General features: G+C 48.4%; 1 protein-coding gene across 1 annotated transcript in view; it reads left to right on the top strand.

Annotated features, from left to right (window-relative positions):
- Positions 1-22,323, top strand: part of LOC148149338 (uncharacterized) — a 258,299-nt gene that overhangs the window by 214,097 nt on the left and 21,879 nt on the right. The window contains exon 6 of the mRNA XM_087989514.1: positions 10,402-10,413. Coding sequence (XP_087845640.1) covers positions 10,402-10,413 — 12 coding nt within the window. The remainder of the gene's footprint in view (positions 1-10,401; positions 10,414-22,323) is intronic.

The following is a 22,323-nucleotide window of genomic DNA, read 5'->3' as shown; positions in this document are numbered from 1 at the left end:
TGAGTGTGTTATATTCAGACAGTTGGAAGATTGATGGTGTTATATTGAGACTGTTGGGAGATTGATGGTGATATATTCAGACTGTTGGGAGATTGGGGTTGTTATATTCAGGCAATTGGGAGATTGAGGTTGGTATATTCAGACTGTTGGGAGATTGATGGTGTTATATTCAGACAGTTGAGAGTTTGATGATGTTATATTCAGACTGTTGGGAGACTGATGATGTTATATTCAGTCATTTGGGAGATTGATGGTTTTATAATCGGACAGTTGGGAGATTGATGGTGGTATATTCGGACATTAGGGAGAATGATGGTTTTATATTGAGACTGTTGGGAGATTGAGGATGTAATATTCAGACAGTTGGGAGAATGATGGTTTTATATTCTGACTCTTGGGAGATTGATGGTGTAATATTCAGACTGTTGGGAGATTGAGTGTTTTATATTGAGTCTGTTGGGAGAATGTGGTATTTATGTTGAGACTGTTGGGAGGTTGATGGTGTTATACTGAGACTTGGGAGATTGAGGTTTTAATATTCAAACTCTTGGGATATTGAAGGTGTTATTTTCAAACTGTTCAGAGATTGATGGTGTTATATTCAGACCACCCCCGTGTCTGCGTGGGTTTCCTCCGGGTGCTCCGGTTCCCTCCCACAGTCCAAAGATGTGCAGGTGAGGTGAATTGGCCATGCTAAGTTGCCCGTAGTGTTCGGTAAGGGGTAAATGCAGGGGTATGGGTGGGTTGCGCTTCGGCGGGTCGGTGTGGACTTGTTGGGCCGAAGGGCCAGTTTCCACACTGTAATGTAATGTAATCTAATCTAATCTAATTGGGAGATTGGTGGTTTTATCTTCAGACTGTTGGGAGATTGAGTGTGTATGTCCAAACTGTTGGGAGATTGGGTTGTTATATTCAGAGTGTTGGGAGATTGGGGTTGTTATATTCAGACTGTTGGGAGATTGAGGGTGTTATATTCAGACTGTTGGGAGATTGGGGTTGTTATATTCAGACTGTTGGGAGATTGAGGTTGTTATATTCAGACTGTTGGGAGATTGAGGGTGATATATTCAGACTTTTGTGAGATTGGGCTTGTTATATTCAGACTGTTGGGAGATTGAGGGTGATATATTCAGACTGTTGGGAGATGGGGGTTGTTATATTCAGACTGCTGGGAGATTGAGGGTGTTATATTCAGACAGTTGGGAGATTGAGGTTGTTATATTCAGACAGTTGGGAGATTGAGGGTGTTATATTCAGACTGTTAGGAGATTGAGTGTGTTATATTCAGACAGTTGGAAGATTGATGGTGTTATATTGAGACTGTTGGGAGATGGATGGTGATATATTCAGACTGCTGGGAGATTGGGGTTGTTATATTCAGGCAGTTGGGAGATTGAGGTTGGTATATTCAGACAGTTGGGAAATTGGGGTTGTTATATTCAGAGTGTTGGGAGATTGGGGTTGTTATATTCAGACTGTTGGGAGATTGTGGCTGGTATATTCAGACTGTTGGGAGATTGATGGTGTTATAATCAGACAGTTGAGAGTTTGATGATGTTATATTCAGACTGTTGGGATATTGAGGATATTATATTCAGACTGTTGGGAGATTGAGTGTGTTATATTCAGACAGTTGGAAGATTGATGGTGTTATATTGAGACTGTTGGGAGATTGATGGTGATATATTCAGACTGTTGGGAGATTGGGTTGTTATATTCCGACAGTTGGGAGATTGATGGTGTTATATTCAGACTGTTGGGAGATTGATGGTGTTATATTGAGACTGTTGGGAGATTGGGGATGTTATATTCAGACAGTTGGGAGATTGGGGTTGTTATATTCAGACTGTTGGGAGATTGGGGTTGTTATATTCAGACAGTTGGGAGTTTGATGATGTTATATTCAGACTGTTGGGAGATTGATGGTGTTATATTGAGACTGTTTGGAGATTCGGGATGTTATATTCAGACAGTTGGGATATTGAGGGTGTTATATTCAGACTGTTGGGAGATTGATGGTGTTATATTGAGACTGTTGGGAGAATGGGGTTGTTATATTCTGACAGTTGGGAGATTGATGGTGTTATATTCAGACTGTTGGGAGATTGATGGTGTTATATTCAGACTGTTGGGAGAATGGGGTTGTTATACTCAGACAGTTGGGAGATTGAGAGTGGTATATTCAGACTGTTGGGAGATTGATGGTGGTATATTCAGACTGTTGGGAGATTGAGAGTGGTATATTCCGACTGTTGGGAGATTGGGGTTGTTATATTCAGACAGTTGGGAGTTTGATGATGTTATATTCAGACTGTTGGGAGATTGATGGTGTTATATTGAGACTGTTTGGAGATTGATGGTGATATATTCAGACTGTTGGGAGATTGGGGTTGTTATATTCAGACATTTGGGAGATTGAGGGTGTTATATTGAGACTGTTGGTAGATTGAGGCTGGTGTATTCAGACTGTTGGCAGATTGATGGTGTTATATTCAGACAGTTGGGAGTTTGATGATGTTATATTCAGACTGTTGGGAGATTGGGGTTGTTATATTCAGACAGTTGGGAGATGGATGGTGTTACATTGAGACTGTTGTGAGATTGATGGTGATATATTCAGACTGTTGGGAGATTGGGGTTGTTATATTCACACTGTTGGGAGAGTGAGTGTGTTATATTCAGACTTTGGGAGTTTAATGGTTTTATATTCGGACAGTTGGGAGATTGATGATGTTATATTCAGGCTGTTGGGAGATTGGGGTTGTTATATTCAGACTGTTAGGAGATTGAGAGTGATATATTCAGACTGTTGGGCGATTGATGGTGTTACATTCAGATTGTTAGGAGATTGATGGGGATATATTCAGACTGTTAGGAGATTGATGGTGATATATTCAGACTGTTGGGAGATTGGGGTTGTTATATTCAGACAGTTGGGAGATTGAGTGTGTTATATTCAGACTGTTGGGAGTTTGATGGTGTTATATTCAGACTGTTGGGAGATTGATGGTGATATATTCAGACTGTTGGGCGATTGATGGTGTTACATTCAGATTGTTAGGAGATTGATGGGGATATATTCAGACTGTTAGGAGATTGATGGTGATATATTCAGACTGTTGGGAGATTGGGGTTGTTATATTCAGACTGTTGGGACATTGAGGGTGTTGTATTCAAACTGTTGGGAGATTAATGGTGTTATATTCAGAGTGTTGGGTGATTGGGGTTGTCGTATTCAGACTGTTGGGAGACTGATGGTGTTATATTCAGAGTGTTGGGAGTTTGAGGGTGTTATATTCGGACATTGGGGAGAATGATGGTTTTATATTGAGACTGTTGGGAGATTGAGGATGTAATATTCACACAGTAGGGCGAATGATTGTTTTATATTGAGACTGTTGGGAGATTGAGGATGTAATATTCAGATAGTGGGGAGAATGATGGTTTTATATTCAGACTGTTGGGAGATTGATGGTGTAATATTCAGACTGTTGGGAGATTCAGGGTATTATATTGAGTCTGTTGGGAGATTGTGTTTTTTTATGTTGAGACTGTTGGGAGGTTGATGGTGTTATACTGATACTTGGGAGATTGAGGATTTAATATTCAAACTGTTGGGATATTGAAGGTGTTATTTTCAAACTGTTCGGAGATTGATGGTGTTATATTCAGACCATTGGGAGATTGGTGGTTTCATATTCAGACTGTTGGGACATTGAGTGTGTATGTCCAGACTGTTGGGAGATTGAGTGTGTATGTCCAGACTGTTGGGAGATTGAGGGTTCTATATTTAGACTGTTGGGAGATTGATGGTTTTATATTGCGGCTGTTGGGAGATTGATTATGTTATATTCAGACTGTTGGGAGATTGAGGGTTTTATATTGAGACTGTTGGGAGATTGAGGGTGTTATGTTCACACTGAGTGGGCTGCACGGTGACACAGTGGGTTCAATTCCCGCCTCAGTCAACTCTCTGTGTGGAGTTTGCGCATTCTCCTCGTGTCTGCGTAGGTTTCCTCTGGGTGCTCCAGTTTCCTCCCACAGTCCAAAAATGTGCAGGTTAGGTGCATTGGCCATGCTAAATTGCCCGTAGTGTTCAGAGAAGGGGTAAATGTAGGGGAATGGGTCTGGGTGGGTTGCGTTTTGGCGGGTTGGTGTGGACTTGTTGGGCCGAAGGGCCTGTTTCCACACTGTAAGTAATCTAATCTAATCACAATCAAAAATCACACAACACCAGGTTATAGTCTAACAGGTTTAATTGGAAGCACCTAGCTTTCGGAGCGATGCTCCTTCATCAGGTGATTCAAAAGCTAGGTGCTTCCAATTAAACCTGTTGGACTATAACCTGGTGTTGTGTGATTTTTAACTTTGTACACCCAGTCCAACACCGGCATCTCCGAATCATAATCTAATCACTGCTGGGAGTTTGAGGGTTTTATATTGAGACTGTTGAGAGATTGATGATGTTATATTCAGACTGTGGGGTAATTGATGGTGTTATAGTGAGACTGTTGTGAGAGAGCTCAGAAGAGCCAGGAGGACACATGAGAAGTTGTTGGCGGATAGGATCAGGGTAAACCCTAAGGCTTTCTATAGGTATTTAAGGAATAAAAGAATGCCGTGAGTAAGATTAGGGCCAATCAAGGATAGTAGTGGGAAGTTGTGTGTGGAGTCAGAGGAGATAGGGGAAGCACAATGAATATTTTTCAAAGTATTCACTCGAGAAAATGACAATGTTGTTGAGGAGAATACTGAGATACAGACTACTAGACTGGGTGGGATTGAGGTTCACAAGGAAAAGGTATTAGAAATCCTGCAGAGTGTGAAAATAGATAAGTCCCCTGGGCCGGATGGGATTTATCCTAGGATCCTCTGGGAAGCCAGGGAAGAGATTGCCAAGCCTTTGTTATTGATCTTTAAATATCTACAGAAATAGTGCCAGAAGACTCGAGGATAGCAAATGTGGTTCCCCTGTTCAAGAAGGGGAGTAGAGACAACCCTGGTAATTATAGACCAGTGAGCCTTACTTAAGTTGTTGGTAAAGTGTTGGAAAAGGTTATAAGAGATAGGATTTATAATCATCTAGAAAAGAATAATTTGCTTAGGGATAGTCAGCACGGTTTTGTGAAGGGTAGGTTGTGCCTCACAAACCTTATTGAGTTCTTTGAGAAGGTGACCAAACAGGTAGATGAGAGTAAACCGATTGATGTGGTGTATATGGATTTCAGCAAGGCGTTCGATAAGGTTCCCCACAGTAGGCTATTGTACAAAATGCAGAGGAATGGGATTGTGGGAGATATAGCAGTTTGGATCAGTAATTGGCTTGCTGAAAGAAGACAGAGCGTGGTGGTTGATGGGAAATGTTCATCCTGGAGTCCAGTTACCAGAGGTGTACTGCAAGAGTCGGTGTTGGGTCCACTGCTGTTTGTCATTTTTATAAATGACCTGGGTGAGGGTGTAGAAGGGGGGGTTCGTAAATTTGCAGACGACCCTAAGGTCGGTGGAGTTGTGGATAGTGATGAAGGATGTAATATGTTACAGAGAGACATAGATAAGCTGCAGAGCTGGGCTGAGAGGTGGCAAATGGAGTTTAATGCGGACAAGTGTGAGGTGATTAACTTTGGTCGGAGTAACCGGAATGTAAAGTACTGGGCTAATGGTAAGATTCTTGGTAGCGTAGATGAGCAGAGAGATCTCGGTGTCCAGGTACACAGATCCCTGAAAGTTGCCACCCAGGTTGACAGGGTTGTTAAGAAGGCATACAGTGTTTTAGCTTTTATTCATAGAGGGATTGAGTTCCGGAACCATGAGGTTATGCTACAGCTGTACAAAACTCTGGTGCGGCCGCAGTTGGAGTATTGTGTACAGTTCTGGTCACTGCATTATAAGAAGGATGTGGAAGTTTTGGAAAGGGTGCAGAGGAGAATTACTAGGATGTTGCCTGGTATGGACGGAACGTTTTACGAGGAAAGGCTGAGTGACTTGAGGCTGTTTTCATTAGAGAGAAGAAGGTTGAGAGGTGACTTAATAGAAACATATAAGATAATCAGAGGGTTAGATAGGGTGGACAGGGAGAGCCTTTTTGAAAGTATGGTGACGGCGAGCACGAGGGGGCATAGCTTTAAATTGAGGGGTGATAGATATAGGACAGATGTCAGAGGTAGTTTCTTTACTCAGAGAGTAGTAAGGGTATGGAATGCTTTGCCTGCAACAGTAGTAGATTTGCCAAGTTTAAGTACATTTAAGTCGTCATTGGACAAGCATATGGACGTACATGGAATAGTGTAGGTTAGATGGGCTTCAGATTGGTATGACAGGGTGGCGCAACATCGAGGGCCGAAGGGCCTGTACTGCGCTGTAATGTTCTATGTTCTATTGAGGGTGTTATAGCCAGACTGTTGGGAGATTGATGGTGTTATATTCAGAATGTTCAGAGATTGAGTGCACTGACCTCTACACCGCTGAAGCCAAACGCCAACTCGAGGACACCTCTTCCTACCGCCCCCTCGACCATGACCCCTCCCCCCATCACCAAACCATCATCTCCCAGACCATACAGAACCTCATCACCTCAGGAGATCTCCCACTCACAGCTTCCAACCTCATAGTCCGGGAACCCCGCACTGCCCGGTTCTACCTCCTTCCCAAGATCCACAAGCCTGACCACCCTGGCCGACCCATTGTCTCAGCATGCTCCTGCCCCACTAAACTCATCTCTACCTACCTCGACACTGTCCTATCCCCCCTCATCCAGGAACTCCCCACATACATTCGAGACACCACCCACGCCCTCCACCTTCTCCAACACTTCCGTTTCCCCGGCCCCCAACGCCTCATCTTCACCATGGATATCCAATCCCTCTACACCTCCATCCGCCATGACCAGGGCTTCCAAGCCCTCTTTATTTCCTCCCCAGACGTCCCCAACAGTACCCTTCCACCGGCATTCTCATTCGTTTGGCCGAACTGGTCCTCACCCTTAACAATTTCTCCTTCGAATCCTCCCACATCCTCCAGACCAAACGGGTAGCCATTGGCACACGTATGGGCCCCAGCTATGCCTGTCTCTTTGTTGGCTATGTAGAACAGTCGATCTTCCGTAATTACACCAGCACCACCCCCCACCTCTTCCTCCGCTACATTGATGACTGCATTGGCGCCACCTCGTGCTCCCGCGAGGAGGTTGAGCAATTCATCAACTTCACCAACACATTCCACCCTGACCTTAAATTTACCTGGACCATCTCTGACACCTCCCTCCCCTTCCTGGACCTCTCCATCTCCATCAGTAACGACCGACTTGACACTGACATTTTTTACAAACCCACCGACTCCCACAGCTACCTGGATTACACCTCTTCCCACCCTACCTCTTGCAAAAATGCCATCCCGTATTCCCAATTCCTCCGCCTCCGCCGGATCTGCTCCCAGGAGGACCAGTTCCACCACAGAAAACACCAGATGGCCTCCTTCTTTAAAGACTGCAATTTCCCTTCCCACGTGGTTAAAGATGCCCTCCAACGCATCTCGTCCACATCCCGCACCTCCGCCCTCAGACTCCACCCCTCCAAGCGTAACAAGGACAGAACGCCCCTGGTGCTTACCTTCCACCCTACCAACCTTCGCATAAACCAAATCATCCACCGACATTTCCGCCACCTCCAAACAGACCCCACCACCAGGGATATATTTCCCTCCCCACCCCTTTCCGCCTTCCGCAATGACTGTTCCCTCCGTGACTACCTGGTCAGGTCCACGCCCCCTACAACCCACCCTCCCATCCTGGCACCTTCCCCTGCCACCGCAGGAACTGTAAAACCTCTGCCCACACCTCCTCCCTCACCTCCATCCAAGGCCCTAAAGGAGCCTTCCACATCCATCAAAGTTTTACCTGCACATCCACTAATATCATTTATTGTATCCGTTGCTCCCGATGCGGTCTCCTCTACATTGGGGAGACTGGGTGCTTCCTAGCAGAGCACTTTAGGGAACATCTCCGGGACACCCGCACCAATCAACCACACCGCCCCGTGGCCCAACATTTCAACTCCCCCTCCCACTCTGCCAAGGACATAGAGGTCCTGGGCCTCCTTCATCGCTGTTCCCTCACCACCAGACACCTGGAGGAAGAACGCCTCATCTTCCGCCTCAGAACACTTCAACCCCAGGGCATCAATGTGGACTTCAACAGTTTCCTCATTTCCCCTTCCCCCCACCTCACCCTAGTTCCAAACTTCCAGCTCAGCACTGTCCCCATGACTTGTCTGGACTTGTCCTACCTGCCTATCTTCTTTTCCACCTCTCCACTCCACCCTCCTCCCTGACCTAGCACCTTCATCCCCTCCCCCACTCACCCATTGTACTCTATGCTACTCTCTCCCCACCCCCACCCTCCTCTAGCTTATCTCCCCACCCTTCAGGCTCACTGCCTTTATTCCTGATGAAGGGCTTTTGCCCGAGACGTCGATTTTGCCTGTCCTCGGATGCTGCCTGAACTGCTGTGCTCTTCCAACACCACTGATCCAGAATCTGGTTTCCAGCATCTGCAGTCATTGTTTTTACTCTGTTTTATATTGAGACTGTTGGGAGATTGAGGGTGTTATAGTGAGACTGTTGGGAAATTGATGGTGTTATATTCAGACTGTTCAGAGATTGAGTGTTTTATATTGAGACTGTTGGGAGATTGATGATGTTACATTCAGAATGTTGGGAGATTATACAATCTTCACATGGATCTGTTGAGTGAATATATCCCTTCAGGCTTCCGTTGCTTTCCGATTTCTGTGTGCTGTAGATTTTCTGAAGCCTTTAGCACAAGCCATGGGACTATGGCACAGGGAAAGCCTTGCCTTATGGGAGGCTGACCCCAAGTCTCCTGGATTTCCTGACATACTGCGCCTTGGGAATGAGGCCAAGGGTGGGATTGGTGCTGAGCCTTACACTTGTCTCTGTGAGCCTTTAGCAGTGCTGGAATGCAGTCGGAACTAACCTCTTTCTTTCTGCAGCTGACCAGCCTCCCGGGATAGCTCAGGAAGCAACCAGTGAATTTCTGCAAACTCCTCCCAGTGACCCTGATAACAACCAGGTAGGGTTCCCTTCTTCTTCCCAAATGTTCGAGGTGAGGGTGAAGCACACAATGGCTGTGTGCAATAAAAGTTAGAATGAAAATTAAACAGGGAAGCGAGTTGCAAGTTCAGAGGTGAAGTGCGAAAGGAAATTGTTCCAATCCTGGAACTAGCTATCAAACTTATCTTACAATTGTGATGGAGACTGGGAACTTCTAGACAAACTGTGTGAACCAATGGAGTTAGTCAGAGGTAAAAGCACCAAGATTCTTCAATATTGAACCACCAACAATAAACGTTACTCTACAGCATTAGAAAAGTAACACAAACTCCAACATGTGTACAGTTATACTCAAGCACTCAGGATTAACATGTGCTAAAGATGGGTCGAGAGTGTGTTGCTGGAAAAGCACAGCAGGTCAGGCAGCATCCGAGGAGCAGGACAATCAACGTTTCGGGCCAGAGCGCTTCTTCAGGAATGAGGGGCTCACTCCTGATGAAGGCTCTGGCCAGAAATGTTAATTCTCCTGCTCCTCAGATGCTGCCTGACCTGCTGTGCTTTTCCAGCACCACACCCTCGACTCTGATCTCCAGCATCTGCAGTCTTCACTTTCTCCTATGTGCTAAATATGGGTCACTGATTGGCATCAAACACCCTACGCTGCACATCAAATAGAAAATGCAATCAGCAAATCCCCCCAGGTTTTAATAACATGGTGCGTCATTCATTCTCACCAGCCCTCAGAAGGGATTACCGTTCCTCACTTCTGCTGAACTCCTTTTAATGGCTGCCCCAACATTTAAGGTGGCATGGAAGCTTGGTGACTGTCTGTGTGGAGTTTGCACATTCTCCCTCGTGTCTGCGTAGGTTTTTTCTGGATGCTCCAGTTTCCTCCCACAATCCAAAGATGTGCATGTCAGGTGGGTTAGCCACGGGAAATGCAGGGTTAAGGAAGAATGCTCTTCAGAAGGCTGGTACAGAGTTGATGGGCCGAATGGCTTGCTTTCACGCCGTAGGGATTCTATGAAATTGGATGGATACACAAATAGGGAGGAATATGGGCCAAATGCTGGCAAAGTTGACTAGATCAATTTCAGATATCCGGTCAGCATGAACAAGTTGGCTCGAAGGGTCTGTATCCATGCTGTACAACTTCATAACTGTATGAATCACCTGTTATTCCTGTGTGGTGAAACAGACTGGACTGAGAATTTAATTCAACTATAAACAGGAAAGTGCCTCTTTTAGTCTTGGGGTCAGAAGATTATTACGGAGATGTTTTAAGCTTTCAACTGTGAATGTAAATAGTATATCTCGCCTGGTACATGGCACAAGATCAATTTGTTAGTTAAACACTGTCAGGAGTTCATGGTTGGGAGTGTAAAAAGACATTTCCATTTCTGCCTGGTACCTGCTTGTGCCTAAGTAAGGCATTACAGACACAAGATAAATAATCGATGATCTCAATGCACTGTGCACTTGCATCAAAACCAACCAAGTGGAAAACAGGGCATTCTTCAATACACTTAGTAACAATATATAATCAGTGTTCAAATCTTCAATATCTGAGCAACTTTAAATATAAACACCTCTCATACCAATTACTAGCTTTTAAACCAACCTCCTCCTCCATTACTGCTGTAGGCAACCACATTTCTTTGGTACAGACAAATATAAAGTAATTATTTCACATTTCGATCCTGTCCTTATATTCCATGCATCGATTCCCTTATTTGGTCCCTCACCAGCGCCTCCTACCTTTCGCACTCCTCACCGATATAAATGCCTACAAATTATTTTTAGATTTCCTTCTAAATTAGCTGCTAATCTCTTCTCATGCTCCTGCTTTGATTCTCTCCTTTTTGACAACACTCTCTATTTGTACCTATTGTTTGTACTGGGCAATCTGTGGTGAGTCATATTCCTGGAACAATTACAAGGGTTGCTGAACATTTAGTTCAGTCAAGGATTAGGCATTACACAGTTTTCGATAAATCACTCAGGACAGCCTCAGAGTCACAAAAGAGTTCAAAGGTTATGGACAGTTTAAGGAGGTTCCAAAGAAAGGTATGTGCAGATTCCCTACTAGAATCCCTACAATGTGAAAGCAAGTCATTTGACCCATCAACCCTCTGAACAGCATCCCATGCAGGCACGCCCCCTACCCTATCCCTGTAACCCTGCATTTTCCATGGCTAACCCACCTAGCCTGTACACACTGGGCAATTTAGCATGGCCAATCTACCCCAACCTTCACATCTTTGGACTGTGGGAGGAAACCTGTACAGACATGGGGAGAATGTGCAAACTCTACACAGTCACTCGAGGATAGAATTGAGCTGGGTCTCTGGCACTGTAAGACAGCAGTGCTAACCACTGAGCCACTGTGCTGCCCTTAATCCAGATGCCTTTTAAGTGTTCTAATTGTACCAACCTCCACCACTTCGTCTGGCAGCTCATTCCATACACGCACTACCATCTGCGTGAAAAAGTTGCCACTTAGATCCTTTTTAATTCTTTTCCTTTTAACCTTAAACGTATACCCTTACCCCAGGGAAAAGACCTTGTCTATTTAACCTATCCATGCCCCTCATGGTTTTATAAACATCTCCAGGGAAAACAGCCCCAGCCTGTTCAGCCTCTCCCTATAGCTCAAATCCTCCAACCCTGGCAACATCCTTGTAAATCTTTTCTGAATCCTTTCAAGATTCACAACATCTTTCCGATAGGGAGGCCAGAATTGAACAGAGTATTCCAACAGTGGCCGAACCAATGTCCTGTACAGCTGCAACGTGACCTCCCAACTCATATACCCAATGCACTGACCAATGAAGGCAAGTGTACTAAACGTCTTCATTACCCTGTCTACCTGTGACTTCATTTCCAAGGAGTTATGAACCTGCACTCCAAGGTCTCTTTGTTCAGCAACACTTCCCAGGATACTACCATTGCGTATGTAAGCCCTGCCCTGATTTGCCGATCGAAAAGGCAACACCTCCCATTTATCTAAATTCATAGAGGTCATTCCTCTAAATGATAACGGGTTTTGTTGGGATGAAGAAGTTAAGGTTATTTTCACTGCCTAAGAGTCAGGGAAAGTAGGATCATGCATTCCAACTTGTGATCAGTTGTTTGCAGCTAATGTAGATCGTCTGACTGAGAAGCTAGTTGGAGATTTGAACTCTTTGTGGCAAGGAATGGTTGACCGAAACACTAACAACTTTCTTGGCCAAAGATGGTGGACAGTTTCAGCAGAGGAAGATACCGCTGACAGAGTAGGACAGTCTGATTGTCTTAGGAGCTAAAAATGTGTTGCTGGAAAAGCGCAGCAGGTCAGGCAGCATCCAGGGAACAGGAGAATCGACGTTTCGGGCATAAGCCCTTCCTCAGGAATGATTGTCTTAGGATCAATGTAAAACTGTATGGACAGAGTTGGCAGTGGGAATAGTTTCGGATTGATTCAGGTTTGCTCAGCCAACATGCCTGATCAATTCGATTGAATTTTTTTGAAGAGGTGACCAGATATGTCAATAAGGGCATTGGGTTCAACATGGGCTACTTAGACATCAAGGAGACTTTTACTCATGGTCCCACATGGGAGACTGACAGCAACGGTCTCAACGAAACACAGCAACGTGGATCCAGAATTAGCCAAGTGGCAGCACTCAGAGGGTGATGGATGAGGGGTGTTTTTTGAGACTGGATGCTGTGCCCAGTGGGGAATCAGTGTTGGTTCTCTTGCTATAAACTACAAAGAGTTTATGTGGAGCACTAGCAATGGCCTATAGTGGTATTATTAGCAGACTGTTAATCCAGACATCCAGGTAATGGTCTGGGAACCAGGGTTCAAATCCTGCCACAGCAGATGGTGGAATTTGAACTCAGTAAAATCTGGAAATAAGGTTCTAATGATAACCCAGAACCTGTAGTTGGGGAAAACCCAACTAATGCCCTTTAGAGAAAGAATCTGCCAATCTTACCTGCTCTGGCCTACATGTGACCCCACACCCACAGTAATATGGTTGACTCTTAACTACCCTCTGGGTAATTGGGGATGCACAATAAATGCTGGGATGAGCCAGAGACGCCTTCATCCTGCGAATGAATTTTTAAAAAATATATAAACAACTTAGACTTGAATGTGGGAGGTTTCTCAGACTTTTTGTGGATGATTTGAAAATTGGTGGGGGATTAAATACTGAAAAGGATAGCCGTAGATTACAGGAGAATAAAGACAGCTAGTCAGATTGACTGACATTGGGCAAATGGAATTCAATCCAGATATGTGTGAGGGTGATGCACTTGGGCAGGACCTCCAAGTAAAGGGAATACATGGTGAGTGATAGGACCCTGGGAAGCACCGAGGATCAGAGAGATCTCAGTGTTAGTGAGTTTTGAGATTTGTAGCTTAGGTTGAGGTTCTCGGTGTAAGTTTGCTTGCTGAGCTGAAAGGTACATTTTCAGTTCGTTTCAGACCTCAGTGTGCATGTTCACTGATCCCTTAACACTACAAGACAGGTAAAATCAACTCATTACAATGGCAGGTGGGATACTTGCCTTCAATAACCAAATCATAGGATTTGAGAGCAGGGAGATGATCCTGGGCCTGTATAATACATTGGTCAGGCCACAGCGAGAGTACTGTGTGCAGTTCTAAAATCCACATTATAGGAGGCATGTGGTAACACTGGAGAAAGGACAGAGGGAGTTTGACTGGAATATTGCCTGGGCTGGAGAGTTTCAGTTATGAAGAGATTGGACGGATTGGGGATGCTTTCCTTAGAGCAGGGGGAGACTGGGGGAGGCTGAGCACGATTTAGATGTATAAAATTATAAGTGGCACAGACAGGGTAGACAAGAAGGTCTACCTGGATGGAGGGATCAGTGAGCAGGGGGCATCGATTTAAGGTAAAGGGGTAGGAAGGTTGGAGGGGATTTAAGGAAAACATTTCCACCCAGAACGTGATGGGCATCTAGAGGGTAGGAACAGAAAGCCTCATAGCAATAAAGTATTTAGACGTGCACTTGCAAAAGCAAAACATAGAAGGGCTCGATGGTTGAATTTGAATTTGAATTGAATTTACTGTCACATGTACCGAGGCACAGGAAACAGCTTTGTCTTGCGAGCAATACAGGCAGATCCCAGAGTAAAGTAGGATCGATAAGTAAATAATAGGTAAACAGCGGCAAAAACAAAAACACAGGGACAGGCGAACGTTAAGAGTTTGTGAGTCCATTCAGTATCTAACAACAGTCGGGTAGAAACTGTTCCGAAACCGGCTGGTGCGTGTGTTCAGGCTTCTGTACCTTCTCCCCGATGGTAGATGCTGTAGAAAAACATTGCCAGGGTGGGATGGATCGTTGAGAATGCTGGCGGCCTTTCCTTGACCGCGGGCCTGGTAGATGGATTCTATAGATGGGAGGTTGGCCTTTGTGATTGTCTGGGCCGAGTTCACCGCTCTCTGTAACCGTCTCCAATCTTGAATGGTACAGTTGCCATACCAGGGAGTGATACACCCAGACAGAATGCTCTCGATGGCGCATCTATAAAAGTTGGCATGGGTGTTCACCCTCATGCCAAATTTCCTCAGCTTCCTGAGGAAGACGAGACGTTGTTGGGCCTTTGTAACCAGTGCGTCCACATGAAGCATCCAAGAAAGCTTGGTTAGCACTGCTGCCTCACAGCACCAGGGACCCGGGTTCAATTCTACCCTTGGGCAACTGCCTGAGTGGAGTTTGCACGTTCTTCCTATCTCTGCATGGGTTTCCTCCCATAGTCCAGAGATGTGCAGGTTGGGTAGATTGGCCATGGGAAATGCAGGGTTACAGGGGTGTGAGTCTGAGTGGGAATTTCTTCAGAGAGTCGGTGTGGACTCATTGGGTTGAATGGCTTGCTTCTGCGCTGTAGGGATTCCATTCTATGATTCTAAGGCTATGTATCAAGTGCTGGGATTTGTGAATTTTTAGGGGTTGTTTTGACTAACACCAAATCAATGGGTTTCATAGAATTTCATATAATCCCTACAGTGTGGAATCAGGCCATTTGGCCCAACAAGTCCACACAGACCCCCTGAAGAGTATTGCACCCAAACCCTTTCCCCAATACTGTACATTTATTCCTGACTAATTCACCTAACCTATACACCCCTGAACACTACAGGCAATTTAGCATGGCCAATTCACCTGACCTGCACATCTTTGGATTGTGGGAGGAAACCGGAGCACCTGGAGGAAACCCATGCAGACTCCACACAGACAGTCGCCCGAGGTGGGAATCGAATCTGAGACCCTGGCGCTGTGAGGTAGCAGTGCTAACCACTGAGCCACTGTGTCACCCACTGAAGGACCTTTTTCTGAGCTGTGGACCGTCAATGGCTCTCAGTTTCTTACACTCACCCACGGGATGTGGGTATCGCTGGCTAGGCCAACACTCATTGCCCATCTGAGGTCAGGGACACCATGAAGTAGTCAGGCAGGGGCAGCATTTTGATTCAATTGCAACTTATCAAATCCAGAAATGTCGTGACTGGGTGGATATTAGAAGGTGCTTTCCTCTTATGGGAGAGTCTGGATCGAGGAATCACTCCCTGCTTAAAAATGATGGGGTGCTCCATGGGGAAAGAGGGGAGAAGAATCTTTCTTCCTCACCAAAGATTGTGAACCTCAGTAAAACTGGAATCAATGGGAATCTGGGGGCAAGCTCTCCGCCGATTGGAGTCATACTTGGCAGAAAGGAAGATGGTTGTGGTTGTTGTAAGGTCAGGCACCTCAGCTCCAGGACATCTCTGCAGGAGTCCCTCTGGGTGGTGTCCGAGACCCAACTATCTTCAGCTGCTTCATCAATGACCTTCCTTCTATTATAAGGTCAGAAGTGGGGATGTTCGCTGATGATTGCACAATGTTCAGCACCATTTGTGACTCCTCAGATACTGAAGCAGTCCAAATGCATAGACCACCTCCAAAAAGAGACCATCTAACCAACACCCCTTGATATTCATTGGAGTTACCATCACTGAATCCCCCACAATCAACCTGCTGGGGGTTACCATTGACCAGAAACTGAGTAGCTGAGCAGTGACAACAATATCGACATCTGTAAGGATAAGGCCAATGGATACATGGCAAGTTCCCTCCAGGCCGCAGTGGCTCAGTGGTTAGCACTGCTGCCTCACAGTACCAGGGTCCTGGATTCGTTTCCTGCCTGTATGTGTGGAGTTTGTACGCTCTCCCCGCGTCTGCGTGGGTTTCCTCCGGGTGCTCCGGTTGACTCCCACAATCCAAAGATGTGCAGATCAGGTGAATTGGCCGTGCTAAATTGTCCACAGTGTTAGGTGCATTAGTCAGGGGTAAATATAGGGTAGGGGAATGGGTTTGGGTGGGTTACAGTTCGGAGGGGTGGTGTGGACGTGTTGGGCCAAAGGGCCTGTGCCCAAAACGTCGAATCTCCTGTTCCCTGGATGCTGCCTGACCTGCTATGCTGTTCCAGCAATAAAGTTTCAACTTTGATCTCCAGCATCTGCAGACCTCACCTTCTCCTCTGTTGCCACAATGTAGAGAATCAAATCTAATCACCACCATGAGTCTTCACCAGACACAGAACACACCAGGAACACATCCTCACCATCACCACCATGAGTCTTCACCGGACACACACCCCACCAGGAACCCATCCTCACCATCACTACCATGAGTCTTCACCGGACATAGATATCACCGGGAACCCATTGTCACGATCACTACCATGAGACCGCACCAGACACAGACACCACTGGGAAGCCATCCTCACCATGAGACCACACCAGACACAGACCCACCGGGAACCCACCCTCACGATCACCACCATGAGACCACACCGGAAACAGACCCCACCGAGAACCCACCCACACCATCACCAGCATGGGTCCTCACCGGACATAGACCACACTGGGAACCCATCCTCACTATCATCACCATGAGCCTTCACCGGACACAGACCCCACCGGGAATCCATCCTCACCATCACCACCATGAGTCTGCACCAGACACAGACCCCACCGGGAATCCATCCTCACCATCACCACCAAAAGCACACACAAGACACAGACACCACTGTGAACCCGTCCTCACCATCACCACCATGAGTCTTCACCGGACACAGACCCCTCCGGGAATCCATCCTCATCATCACCACCATGAGTCTTCACCAGACACAGACCCAACCGGGAACCCATCCCCACCATCACCACCATGGGTTTGCATCGGACACAGACTCACTGAGAACCCATCCTCACCACCATGAGTCCACACAGGACACAGTCCCCACTGGGAACGCATCCTCACCATCACCACCATGAGTCCACACAGGACACAGTCCCCACTGGGAACGCATCCTCACCATCACCACCATGGGTTCACGCAGGACACAGACACCACCGGGAAGTTACCCTCACCACCAACACCATGAGCCTTCACCAGAAACAGACCCCACCGGGAGCCCATCCTCACCATCACCACCATGCGTCTGCACCAAACACAGACCCCACCGGGAACTCATCCGCCCCATCACCACCATGAGACCACACCGGACACACACCTCACTGGGAACCCATCCTCACCATCAACACCATGCGCCCACACCAGACACAGACAACACCGGGAACTCATCCTCACCATCACCACCATGAGACCACACCGGACACAGACCTCACTGTGAACTCATCCTCACCATCACCACCATGAGACCACATCGGACACAGACCTCACTGTGAACTCATCCTCACCATCACCACCATGAGACCACACCGGACACAGACCCACCGGGAACTCATCCTCAACATCACCACCATGAGACCACACCAGATACAGACCTCACTGTGAACTCATCCTCACCATCACCACCATGAGACCACACCGAACACAAACTCCACTGTGAACTCATCCTCACCATCACCACCATGAGACCACACCAGACACAGTCCCCACCAGGAGCACATCCCCACCATCACCACTATGAGTCCGCACCAAGCACAGACACCAACGGTAACCCATCCTCACCATCACCACCATGAGCCTTCATCGGACACAGACCGCTCCGGAAACTCATCCTCACTGTTACCACCATGAGACCATACCAGACACAGACCCCACTGGGAAACCATCCTCACCATCACCACCATGAGTCTGCACCGGACACAGACCCCACCGGGAACTCATCCTCACCGTCAGCACCATGAGCCTTCACCAGATACAGACCCCTCCGGGAACCCATCCTCACCATCACTAACACGAGCCTTCACCGGACACAGACCCCACCGGGAACCCATCCTCACCATCACCAACACGAACCTTCACCAGACACAGACCCCACCGGGAACCCTTCCTCACCATCACCACAATATGCCTACACCAGACACACACCCCACCAGGAACCCTTCCTCACCATCACCACAATGAGCCTACACCGGACACACACCCCACCGGGAATCCATCCTCACCACCACCACCATGAGTCTTCACTGTACACAGACCCCACCGGGAACCCATCCTTACCATCACCACCATGAGTCTTCACCGGACACAGACACCACCAAGAACCCATCCTCACCATCGTGACCATGAGGCTTCACCGGTCTCAGACCCCACCAGGAACCCATCCTCACCATCACCACCAAGAGCACACACAAGACACAGACCCCACTGTGAACCCGTCCTCACCATCACCACCATGAGTCTTCACCGGACACAGACCCCTCCGGGAATCCATCCTCACCATCACCACCATGAGTCTTCACCAGACACAGACCCAACCGGGAACTCATCCCCACCATCACCACCATGGGTGTGCATCGGACACAGACTCACTGAGAACCCATCCTCACCATCACCACCATGAGTCCACACAGGACACAGTCCCCATTGGGAACGCATCCTCACCATCACCACCATGGGTTCACGCAGGACACAGACACCACCGGGAAGGTATCCTCACCACCAACACCATGAGCCTTCACCAGAAACAGAACCCACTGGGAGCCCATCCTCACCATCACCACCATGCGTCTGCACCAAACACAGACCCCACCGGGAACTCATCCGCCCCATCACCACCATGAGACCACACCGGACACACACCTCACTGGGAACCCATCCTCACCATCAACACCATGAGACCACACCAGACACAGCCCCCACCAGGAGCACATCCCCACCATCACCACTATGAGTCCGCACCAAGCACAGACACCAACGGTAACCCATCCTCACCATCACCACCATGAGTCTGCACCAGACACAGACCCCTCCGGGAACCCATCCTCACCATCACCAACACAAGCCTTCACCGGACACAGACCCCACCGGGAACCCATCCTCACCATCACCAACATGAGCCTTCACCAGACACAGACCCCACCGGGAACCCTTCCTCACCATCACCACAATGAACCTGCACCAGACACACATCCCACCGGGAACCCTTCCTCACCATCACCACAATGAGCCTACACCGGACACACACCCCACCGGGAATCCATCCTCACCACCACCACCATGAGTCTTCACTGTACACAGACCCCACCGGGAAAACATCTTCACCATCACCACCATGAGCCTTCGCCGGGCACAGACTCTACCGTGAACCCATCCTTACCATCACCACCATGAGTCTTCACCGGACATAGACACCACCGGGAACACATCCTCACCATCACCATCATGGGTCGACATGGGACGCAGACACCACCGGAACGCGTCCTCACCATCAGAACCATGAGTCCACACCGAACACAGACCCCACCGGGAACCCATCCTCACCATCACCACCAAGAGCCCACACTGGACAAAGATACCACGGGGAACCCATCCTCAGCATCACCACCATGAGTTCACGCGGGACACAGACTTCACCGTGAACATCCTCACCATCACCACCGTGAGTCTTCACCGGACACAGACCACACAGAGAACCCATCATCACCATCACCACCATGGGCCTTCACTGGACACAGACACCACCAGTAACCTATCCTCACCATCAACACCATGAGTCGCCACCGAACACACACCCCTTTGGGAACCCACCCTCACCATCTCGACCATGAGCCTTCACCGGACACAGACCGCACCGAGAACCCATCCTCACCATCAACACCATGAGACAGCATCGGACGCAGACCCCACGGAGAACTCATCCTCTCCATCACCACCATGAGTCTACACCGGACACAGACCCCACCGGGAACCCATCTTCACCATCACCACCATGTGTCTTCACTGGACACGGATACCACCAAAAACTCATCCTCTCCATCACCACCATGAGTCTACACCGGACACAGACCCCACCGGGAACCCATCTTCACCATCACCACCATGTGTCTTCACTGGACACGGATACCACCAAAAACTCATCCTCTCCATCACCACCATGAGTCTACACCGGACACAGACCCCACCGGGAACCCATCTTCACCATCACCACCATGTGTCCTCACTGGACACGGATACCACCAAAAACCCATCCTCTCCATCACCACCATGAGTCCACGCTGGACACAGACAACAATAGAAACCCATCCACACCATCACCAACATGAGACCACACCGGACACAGACCCCACCGGGAACTGATTCTCACCATCACCAGCATGAGTCCACACCGGACACAGACCCCACCGGGAACCCATCCTCACCATCACCACCATGAGTCCACGCCGGACACAGATAACAACGGAAACCCATCCACACCATCACCAACATGAGACCACACCAGACACAGACCCCACCGGGAACACATCCAAACTACCACCACCATGAGTCCACACCGGACACAGACCCCACCAGGAAGTCATCTGCACCATCAACACCATAAACCTTCACCGGAAACAGACCCCACCGGGAACCCATCCTCACCATCACCACCATGAGTTTTCACTGGACACAGACCCCACAGGAGCTCATCCTCCCCTTCAACACCATGAGCCTGCACCAGAAACAGACCCCACCAGGGACTCATCCTCACCATCACCACCATGAGCCTTCACCGGACACTGACCCCACTGGGAACCCATCTTCACCATCACCAGCATGAACCTTCACCGGACACAGACCCCACCGGGAACTCATTCTCACCATCACCACCATGTGTTTGCACCAGACACAGATTCACTGAGAGCCCATCCACACCATCACCACCACGTGTTCACACCGGAAACAGACCCCACCAGGAACCCATCCTCACCACCACCACCATGAGTCTGCACCGGACACAGACCCCACCGGGCACCCATCCTCACCATCACCACAATGAGCCTTCACTGGACACACACCCCACCGGGGAACCATCCTCACCATCACCACAATGAGTCTTCACCAGACACAGACCCCACCGAGAACCCATCCTCACCAACACCACCATGAGTCTTCACTGGACACAGACGCCACCGGGAACTCAATATCACCATCACCACCATGTGTTTGCACCAGACACAGACTCACTGAGAACCCATCCACACCATCACCAACATGAGTCCACACCGGACACAGACCCCACCGGGAACTCATCCTCACCATCACCACCATGAGTCCTCACTGGACACAGACCCCACAGGGAACCCATCCTCACCATCACCACCATGAGTCTGCACCAGACACAGACCCCACCGGGAACTCATACTCACCATCACCACCATGAGTCTTCACCGGACACAGACCCCATCGGGCACCCATCCTCACCATCACCACAATGAGCCTTCACTGGACACAGACCCCACAGGGAACCCATCCACACCATCACCACCATGAGTCTGCACCAGACACAGACCCCACCGGGAACTCATACTCACCATCACCACCATGAGTCTTCACCGGACACAGACCCCACCAGGAACTCATCCTCACCATCACCACCATGAGACCACACCGGATACAGATCCCACCGGATACCCATCCTCACCGTCACCACCATGAGACCACACCGGACACAGACCTAACTTGGAAATCATCCTCACCGTCACCACCATGATCCTTCACCGAACACAAACCCCACCGGGAACCCATCCTCACCGTCACCACCATGATCCTTCACCGGAAACAGACCCCACCGGGAACCCATCCTCACCATCACCACCATGAGCCTTCACTGGACACAGACCCCACCAGGAGCTCATCCTCCCCTTCAACACCATGAGCCTGCACCAGAAACAGACCCCACCAGGGACTCATCCTCACCATCACCACCATGAGCCTTCACCGGACACTGACCCCACTGGGAACCCATCT

Source organism: Chiloscyllium plagiosum, unplaced genomic scaffold, assembly GCF_037043375.1.
Source record: "Chiloscyllium plagiosum isolate Xiang-an unplaced genomic scaffold, Cpla_swu_hap1 HiC_scaffold_8, whole genome shotgun sequence".
NCBI lineage: Eukaryota > Metazoa > Chordata > Chondrichthyes > Orectolobiformes > Hemiscylliidae > Chiloscyllium > Chiloscyllium plagiosum.
The sequence above is the reverse complement of the archived record's forward strand: the minus strand, read 5'-3'. Positions and strand labels throughout refer to the sequence as shown.